This window comes from Taudactylus pleione, unplaced genomic scaffold, assembly GCF_031769625.1.
Source record: "Taudactylus pleione unplaced genomic scaffold, aTauple2 ptg000722l, whole genome shotgun sequence".
Classification (NCBI taxonomy): Eukaryota; Metazoa; Chordata; class Amphibia; order Anura; family Myobatrachidae; genus Taudactylus; species Taudactylus pleione.
The window spans coordinates 1,876-12,500 of NW_028285124.1; the positions used below are offsets into that span (position 1 = coordinate 1,876).

At 47.0% G+C, this 10,625-nt stretch overlaps 1 protein-coding gene across 1 annotated transcript in view; it reads left to right on the top strand.

Moving 5' to 3' along the window:
• The first annotated feature begins 744 nt into the window (after positions 1–744).
• The window catches only part of LOC148477352 (uncharacterized), a 144,897-nt gene continuing 135,016 nt past the window's right edge, over positions 745–10,625 (top strand). The window contains exon 1 of the mRNA XM_088456852.1: positions 745–1,550. Coding sequence (XP_088312978.1) covers positions 1,359–1,550 — 192 coding nt within the window. The 5' untranslated portion in view covers positions 745–1,358. The remainder of the gene's footprint in view (positions 1,551–10,625) is intronic.

Below are 10,625 nucleotides of genomic sequence, written 5' to 3' on the forward strand. Positions count from 1 at the left end.
TGACAGGTCTGGTGTTGGTGGGGTGACAGGTCTGGTGTTGGTGGGGTGAGAGCTGGTGACAGGTCTGGTGTTGGTGGGGTGAGAGCTGGTGACGGGTCTGATGTTGGTGGGGTGAGAGCTGGTGACAGGTCTGATGTTGGTGGGGTGAGAGCTGGTGACAGGTCTGGTGTTGGTGGGGTGAGAGCTGGTGACAGATCTGGTGTTGGTGGGGTGAGAGCTGGTGACAGGTCTGGTGTTGGTGGGGTGAGAGCCGGTGAAGGGTCTGGTGTTGGTGGGGTGAGAGCCGGTGACAGGTCTGGTGTTGGTGGGGTGAGAGCTGGTGACAGGTCGAGTGTTGGTGGGGTGAGAGCCGCTGAAGGGTCTGGTGTTGGTTTGGGTGAGAGCCGGTGAAGGGTCTGGTGTTGGTGGGGTGACAGGTCTGGTGTTGGTGGGGTGAGAGCCGGTGACAGGTCTGGTGTTGGTGGGGTGAGAGCCGGTGACAGGTCTGGTGTTGGTGGGGTGAGAGCCGGTGACCGGTCTGGTGTTGGTTTGGGTGAGAGCCGGTGAAGGGTCTGGTGTTGGTGGGGTGAGAGCCGGTGAAGGGTCTGGTGTTGGTGGGGTGAGAGCCGATGAAGGGTCTGGTGTTGGTGGGGTGAGAGCCGGTGAAGGGTCTGGTGTTGGGTGGGGTGAGAGCCGGTGAAGGGTCTGGTGTTGGTGGGGTGAGAACCGGTGAAAGGTTTTGGTGTTGGTGGGGTGAGAGCCGGTGAAGGGTCTTGGTGTTGGTTTGGGTGAGAGCTGGTGAAGGGTCTGGTGTTGGTGGGGTGAGAGCCGGAGAAGGGTCTGGGGTCGGTTTAGGTGAGAGCTGGTGTTGGTGGGGTGAGAGCTGGTGACAGGTTTGGATTTGTTGAGTGAGATCTTTTGACTGGTTTGGTATTTTTGGGGTGAGTTATCGTGACAAGCCTGGTGTTATTGAGATGAGGTAACCAGTTATAACTGGTACTGTTGAGGTGAGTTATCCGGTGACAGGATAAATATTGTTGGTGTGAGATATCCGATGGCTAATCTGGATTTGGTTTTATTGGGGGTGAGATCCTGAGTTGGGTTTGTCATCATTGACTTGTACGGTTTGTTTTTTTGTTTTAAGGTTCCGGTGACTGCGAGTGGAGGGATTATATCTGTCACCTCCCCACATGGGGATAGTTTGGGTAGATTTGACGAAGTTACTGGAAAGAGCCATCCAGATCCCGCACGGAATGAACCTATCTCTACCCACCTCTGTCCTGTGTCTGGGATCTCATTATTGTTCAGTTTTAAGGACCATGTAAGAAACTCCAGAACGCAATCTTGGGATCACTTGGGCATGTGACCAGGTCTCAGCTATGGAATCTTATGGAGATCCTGAAACATGCAGTGTTGGGGATACCCATGGACTGATGATAAACAGCCAGGGGTCTTGCCGCTTGCGTCCCTCCTCTTACCGGGCCCTACGCAGCGCTGTCTCCAACCTGGCACGTATTGATGACTTCTACTGTGAGAAGATCGGGTCTGGTTTCTTCTCCGAGGTATTCAAGGTGAGAATCTAATATCTACACGGGTTCTGGAAGTGTTACTCTGTGCCATGCCGCAGAGTGGTGCCAGCTTTACCGGATAGGCTCTCTGGGCACTGGTGTAGGGTGATGAGCTCTTTAAGCGGTATGGAATCATGTTCAGTATTCTGATGTTTACTTGCAGTATATAATGGGGGGATTTCAATTCAAAGCGTTGCGCTGAGTCGATGTACGGCTGAGCACATATCCGGTACTTACGGTAGTGCCGACAAGTTTTCCCTCGCATTTCTATGGGGTGCAATGGAGAACTCGTGGTGGCGGCTGGTGCTATGTGCTGTTCACTCCGGTGCTGGTTTATAAGCAGAGGAGTTAAATGTTGCAGCATCGTACATGAATGTGATATGACCTGTCCTGTATGTAGTATGTATAGTGTGACATGCGTGTGTATTAGAGCTACATGCGGTGTGTGCTTGAAATAAACACGATTTGGTTAATTAAACCTGTAATGTATGACAAACGTGGACCAGCTCAGTATTAATTATGTAACTTTAGGATCGATTCAGCGGCGATCGCAACTGCGATTTACGCACGTAATTGGCCGATTGTTGCGTTCTGCGTATGCATCACAGTGCGCGATGACTCCGCAGTGACTGCGCAGACCCATCGCAGAGTGAGTGACCGGAAGTACCGTTTGGGGGCGGTGATGCTGGTGGTGGTCGGAGAAACGCTAGCGTGTCAGTGCGTTTGGACGCCGTTGCTGGGCCGTGCATAAATTATCCTACAGATGTGCCGGGTAACAGCGACTGGGTAACTGAGGTATCAGGGCGAGATGCCCCTGAACGCAGAGTCCCCCTGACACCCTGGGGTATACTGGTTTACAGAAGTGCGAGTTTGTAGAGGTGGAGATGTTGCTGAGAGCAACCAATCAGATTCTATATATTATCTTCTAGAAGGTGCTGGATAAATGATAAGCAGAATCTGGTTGCTATGGGCAACATCACCACTTCTGTAAACCCGTAGTAAGTAAGTATACCCTCCCCTCTGCACACCCCGGTGCCCTGCTGTAGGCTGGCTTTCTGTGAGTGTTGGTTACACGTTACCATGTGCCATCATAGGACGTGATGTAAAACTTGCTGGCACATTGTGTGTATATATATATATATATATATATATATATATATGTGTTTTCTGCCTCGTGTAACCGTGCTGTCCCCTGTAGGTGATCGCAGATGCTTAGAGCTACAAGAGAAGCCTTATCGGGCACCACATGGGCACTGTCCTGCGTGTTGTACCGTGTATGTGTGTTGTGATATCTGATATGTCACATAAGTATCACGTCTCGCGCCCGCCTGCACAACACTCAGCTAGAGGCTATAAAGAAGGGCGAAGCCCTTGCAGGATATTCTAATAATGCTCCAACTCTTCCGGCACATTGTGGACATTAAAACAAATATTTTGTATTTCTTTGGAGTAAAATCCAAAAACCAGAACATTGTTCTCAATAATCTCATAACCCGCAGAAACCTGTACGTGGTCCGGATACAGTCAGTGACCCCGTTTAGGGTGGGGGAACCTTTTTTGTGGCAATGGTCATTTGGATATTTATAACATCGTTTGCGTACCATGCAGGCCACGCCCCCTCCATGTGACATCACACGGAGGGGGCGGGGCCACAGTCGCAAATGATTACAGCAAAGCCAAGAGCATCCTGAAGATGCTCCGGGGAGCTGTAAGGGCAGCGGTGTGACAATATGAAGCCTCCTAAGGAGGCTCCGGGCGGCTCTGCTGCATAGATTCAGGCTGCAGGGTGACATTCTAGGCCCCCTGATAGCCAGATGAGGCCAGCAGAAAAAAGCTCCTAGATTTATTGAATTTCGAGTCCCGCCTGTGGTTGCCTTGGCAGGGCCAGACCAAATGATTTTGCTGGCCTTATACGGCCTGCGGGCCGGTCGTTCCCCACCCCTATTTTAGATGTAGTTTGAAATAATTCGATTTCACTCAGATGTGTCTCCTGCACTCTGGAACTGAACGAGTGTTTCCGGCGATATAAGAATTACGCAGTCAAAGGACACGTGTTTTTATGTCGCTGTGTGAAAGCCGTAGATTTGTATGAGGGGGGGTCTCACAGGTGATGGTAGCCAAGCGTGGGCAATTTGTGGGCTACAGTTCCCCTCAGGAGTAAGTGTTTGTGACACTCATCAGGTGGATCTGGGTAAGACCACAAATGCTGGACAGCTTTAATTTTGCCCTCCCTAATCTGGCGCTGTGCTCTGCACTGAAGTGGTGGTGCTGACAGATCTGGACACTGGCTCTGTGCTCTGCACTGAAGTGGTGGTGCTGACAGATCAGGATAGGACACCATGCTCTGCAGGAACATAACATTGTAGAGATGTGCTCTGTGGTGGCATAGCATTGCTTGGAGACCTTGATTCTAGGTTGTGCCTTGTGGAGACTTCGCGTTGCTGACAGATCTGGAGGCTAGCGCCGTGTTCTGCTATAATGTTACTTAATGATCAGGACGCTGGGCACATGCTCTGCGGTGACGTAGCTTTGTATAGAAACCTTGATGCTGGCGTTGAACTCTGCAGTGATGTAACATTGCTGAATGATCAGGACATTGGCGCAATGCTCTGCAGTGACATACAGTATTTGGGTTTGTTTTACGCTGTTACTGTTAGACCTCCCTGTTCCGGTTATATCCGAGTCTGTATGTGTCATGCAGTGTAGATTGTAAGCTCAGATGACTAGTGTGTTACTTGAAATAGATGCTCCTTTGTTCTAATCTCTAATGTATTGGAAGTTAATCTTCTTAGAGGCTATGAGCAGGGAGAGACTTTTCTCACGCAATCATCTGCTTCCCAAGCAGCGACCTTTCTAAATGTTTTATGTGGCGTAAAATAATCGTCTACCCAGAGCGTCATACCTGCAATTCAGCATAAAGTCTCTATATGATTCTATATTAAACTGTAAAGTGAACTAAACGACAGCATTTAGAAATAAACGGCATAATCTAACCTCTCCCATCCCCGGCTCTAATTCAGCAGGACAGTCCTGGCGTGCGTATACAGACCTGCCATCGATGGCCTATTCCTGAGCAGTCTGACTGGGTTTACTTGGTCACTCCCAGGTTTTAGGGATGTGGGGATTCCTCTCATTTCGTTGCAGGAGGCTAATTCGTTGCCACCTAGCTCCTACACTGGCACCCAGGGGTAAACTTACTGGGGTGCGATTTTGGTGGATTTGGTTTTTTCTGCAATTTCCTTATGATTTACTAAAGGCGAACTTAAATCGCACGACTTTTGACTGCAGTAGACTTCATTAGACCATCGGACCAAACATTGCATGGTTACCATTGACAAGAATAGAAATCGCAGATTAACTAAGAATCATGTTTGGCAAATCGATCAAAATCGCAGCACAAAGCACAAAATGGTGGTGGAGTGGCGGGTTTGTCCGAAGCACTTCACAGATCAGTATGATCTGTGCAGGCTTTGGTGTATTACTGGGTATATAAAGGATTATTATTAAACAGAATTTTTTTTATTGCGTGGGGACCCCCTGAAAAGCGTAACCCAGTATGGTACTGGAAAATCAGAGAAAACACCCCCCTATTTCCAGTAACCAGCATCGGGCTGAACCAGCGGGTGGGGTTACACTATAGCAGAGACACACAGCGTGGTGTTCACCACCCATTATGTACACCAGCCCCAAACTGGTCAGCCCTGGGATGGAAAGCCTGGGAAAGTGGGGACCCCAAAAACAAAATTGGGTTCCCCCTCCTGAGGATCAACCAGTCCTGGGCGAAAAGCCCAGGACTCATCCCTGCACCCCTGTAGGTGGTGGTGTACGGGGGAAATTCGCGTCCCTGCCGGGCGCTCAGTCCCGGACGCACAAAGACGTTTCTGTCTGCCGCAGCTGGACAGATCCCAGGGAGATGACGATTGGTTGCGAACAGTCATTTCTATTCCAGGCAATGGATAAAGGACGTTACATTACAGCGTACACCCTGCTCATTATACATGTCTCTCTAGTATTTCTTGTTTCTCCTGCTGTATACTGTACATCGCGGCCTGATGTGCTGGCACTTTATAGATGGGTGACAAACCACGTACAGCAAGTGACCTGACCGTGCGGGCAGTGATTACTGGATCTCCCATATAGGTCATGTCCTATAGGAAGTGTAACAGGACAGGGACACGTAACAGTCTGACCCAATCTCCGAGCCTTTTGCTGGTAGCTGCATATACCAATTATCAATCGTCTGCAGTATACAGGAGGTATTATTAGCATCATACAGACAGATAATGTAATGTGCAATATGCTGATGGGTGAGGATTACGGATTCCCTACTCCCAGATAGGAGATGGGATCAGACTGGGCGCTGCGCTGGCTGTGGAGGGGTGTCGGGCTGGGAATTGGGACTCAGCAGTGAGAGGATGAGAGACAGTGATTGTCCTGTAATCCTCAGTGACAGGTGTCGGACACAATCAGCCATAGCAGCCCGTCCTGTGTAACCCTACCCTTCACGCCCTGTGCGCTGGCTGTCTGTCTGCTGCGCTCTGGGTGTTGTGTCATGCTAAAATCTGCTGTGTATAATATATATATTTTACAGTGGTGCTTGAAAGTTTGTGAACCCTTCAGAATTTGTTACATCTCTGCTGAAACTTGGCCTAAAACTACGTCAGATTGTCATACAAGCCCTAAAAGTAGATAACGAGGAACCGAATCAAATAAATGAGGAAAAAAAAAATTTAGACATGCTATTTTTTTTTTTTTTCTTCTTTGAGGAAGATGATCCAATATCGCATATCTGTGAGTGGCAAAAGTATGTGAACCTTTAGACTTAGCAGATATTTTGAAGCTGAAATTAGAGTCCGGTTTTTTCAATCTGAGATGACAGTGAATGCACAACCTGTCTTTTTAAAAGCACAGGGACCTCTCGGAGTCTGATGGTCACAACACACGTTTGTGGAAGTGTATCATGCCACGTACAGAGGAGGCTTCTGAGGACCTCAGAAGAAGAGTTGTTGATGCTCATCAGGCTGGAAAAGGTTACAAAACCGTCTCGAAAGAGTTTGTGCTCCACCAATCAACAGTCAGAAAGATTGTGTACAAATGGAGGAATTTCCAGACGATTTTTACCCTCCCCGGGAGCGGTCGGCCAACAAAGATCACGCCAAGAGCACCGCGTCTAATAGATCACAAGGTCACAAAGGAACCCAAGGTAACCTCTAAGCAACTGAAGGCCTTCCTCACATTAGCTAATGTTCATGAGTCCATCATCAGGAGGACACTGAACCACAATGGTGTGCATGGCAGGACTGCAAGGAGAAAGACGCTGCTCTCCAAAAAGAACATTACTGCCCATCTGCAGCTTGCTAAAGATCACCTGGACCAGCCAGAAGACTATTGGGACAATGTTTTGTGGACAGATGAGTGCACGCTTTTTGGTTTAAATGAGAAGCGTTATGTTTGGAGAAAGGAGAACCCTGCAATCCAGCATAAGAACCTCATACCAGTGACACACAATGTAGTGTTCACTCTAGCTCCGGCGGCAGGCAGGGCACCGGAGCTAGAGAGGGCACTTTTGTGCGCCCACCTGAAAAGGGGGCATTTCTATAAGACTCATCCCCTGGTCGTCACTCTTGGGGGCGTGCCCGGCGCTTACAGACACGCTGGGCAGCCTCCAAGCGCTGCAGACAGGGAGAATACATGCCGGGCGCGTGTGCCCGGCGTCTATTCTCCGGCGGTGACCGGGTCACCGCACATTTCTCCACCCGTGGGACACTGTGACCCGCGGGTGAAGACAGCACCCGCAGGCTGTGAGGGCAGGGCGCTTTTTGCCCTCCTTCTGGAGGGCAGGGTGCTTCTTGCCTTCCAGAAGGAGGGCAGGGCGCTGTGCCCAGCTACAGCCTAGCAGAAACGCTAACAATGGTGGTGGTATCATGGTTTGGGCCTATCTTGCTGCATCTGTTCCAGGATGACTTGCCATCATTGATGGGACAATTAATTCTGAATCATACCAGAATATTCTAAAGGAAAACGTCAGGACGTCTGTCCATGAGCTGAATCTCAAGAGAACGTGGGTCCTACAGCAAGACAACGACCCATAGCACACAAGTCATTCCACCAAAGAATGGTTATAGAATAATAAATTATACGTTTTGGAATGGCCAAGTCACAGTCCTAGAAATGTTGTGGAAGGACCTGAAGTGAGCAGCTCATGGGAGGAAACCCACAAACATAACAGAGGTGAAGCTGTTCTGTACGGAGGAATGGGGTCAAATTCCTCCAAGCCGATGTTCAGGACTAATCAGCAATTACCGGAAACGTCTAGAAGCCATTATTGCTGCACAAGGGACTCGTACCAGATACTGAGAGCAAAGGTTCACATACTTTTACCACTCACAGATATGTGATATCGGATCATTGGTCTGATTTGGTTTCTCTTTATCTACTTTTAGGACTTGTGTGAAAATCTGAGGGAGGTTTAGGCCAAATATCAGCAGAAATATAGAAAATTATGAAGGGTTCACAAACATTCAAGCACCACTGTGTGTATACAGGTAATGCACAATACTGGCTACATATACATTACCTGGGACTGCACAATACTGGCTACATATACATTACCTGGGACTGCACAATACTGGCTACATATACATTACCTGGGACTGTACAATACTGGCTACATATACATTACCTGGGACTGTACAATACTGGCTACATATACATTACCTGGGACTGTACAATACTGGCTACATATACATTACCTGGGACTGTACAATACTGGCTACATATACATTACCTGGGACTGCACTATACTGGCTACATATACATTACCTGGGACTGCACTATACTGGCTACATATACATTACCTGGGACTGTACTATACTGGCTACATATACATTACCTGGGACTGTACAATACTGGTTACATATACATTACCTGGGACTGTACAATACTGGCTACATATACATTACCTGGGACTGCACAATACTGGCTACATATACATTACCTGGGACTGCACAATACTGGCTACATATACATTACCTGGGACTGCACAATACAGGCTACATATACATTACCTGGGACTGCACAATACTGGCTACATATACATTACCTGGGAATGCACTATACTGGCTACATATACATTACCTGGGAATGCACTATACTGGCTACATATACATTACCTGGGACTGTACAATACTGGCTACATATACATTACCTGGGACTATACAATACTATCTACATATACATTACCTGGGACTGTACAATACTGGCTACATATACATTACCTGGGACTGTACAATACTGGCTACATATACATTACCTGGGACTGTACAATACTGGCTACATATACATTACCTGGGACTGTACAATACTGGTTACATATACATTACCTGGGACTGTACAATACTGGCTACATATACATTACCTGGGACTGTACAATACTGGCTACATATACATTACCTGGGACTGTACAATACTGGTTACATATACATTACCTGGGACTGTACAATACTGGCTACATATACATTACCTGGGACTGTACAATACTGGCTACATATACATTACCTGGGAATGCACAATACTGGCTACATATACATTACCTGGGACTGTACAATACTGGCTACATATACATTACCTGGGACTGTACAATACTGGCTACATATACATTACCTGGGACTGCACAATACTATCTACATATACATTACCTGGGACTGCACAATACTGGCTACATATACATTACCTGGGACTGCACAATACTGGCTACATATACATTACCTGGGACTATACAATACTGGTTACATATACATTACCTGGGACTGTACAATACTGGCTACATATACATTACCTGGGACTGTACAATACTGGCTACATATACATTACCTGGGACTGCACAATACTGGCTACATATACATTACCTGGGACTGTACAATACTGGCTACATATACATTACCTGGGACTGTACAATACTGGCTACATATACATTACCTGGGACTGCACAATACTGGCTACATATACATTACCTGGGACTGTACAATACTATCTACATATACATTACCTGGGACTGTACAATACTGGCTACATATACATTACCTGGGACTGTACAATACTGGCTACATATACATTACCTGGGACTGTACAATACTGGCTACATATACATTACCTGGGACTGTACAATACTGGCTACATATACATTACCTGGGACTGCACAATACTGGCTACATATACATTACCTGGGACTGTACAATACTGGCTACATATACATTACCTGGGACTGTACAATACTGGCTACATATACATTACCTGGGACTGTACAATACTGGCTACATATACATTACCTGGGACTGTACAATACTGGCTACATATACATTACCTGGGACTGTACAATACTGGCTACATATACATTACCTGGGACTGCACAATACTGGCTACATATACATTACCTGGGACTGTACAATACTGGCTACATATACATTACCTGGGACTGTACAATACTGGCTACATATACATTACCTGGGACTGTACAATACTGGCTACATATACATTACCTGGGACTGTACAATACTGGCTACATATACATTACCTGGGACTGCACTATACTGGCTACATATACATTACCTGGGACTGCACTATACTGGCTACATATACATTACCTGGGACTGTACTATACTGGCTACATATACATTACCTGGGACTGTACAATACTGGTTACATATACATTACCTGGGACTGTACAATACTGGCTACATATACATTACCTGGGACTGCACAATACTGGCTACATATACATTACCTGGGACTGCACAATACTGGCTACATATACATTACCTGGGACTGCACAATACTGGCTACATATACATTACCTGGGACTGCACATTACTGGCTACATATACATTACCTGGGACTGTACAATACTGGCTACATATACATTACCTGGGACTGTACAATACTGGCTACATATACATTACCTGGGACTGCACAATACTGGCTACATATACATTACCTGGGACTGTACAATACTGGCTACATATACATTACCTGGGACTGTACAATACTGGCTACATATACATTACCTGGGACTGTACAATA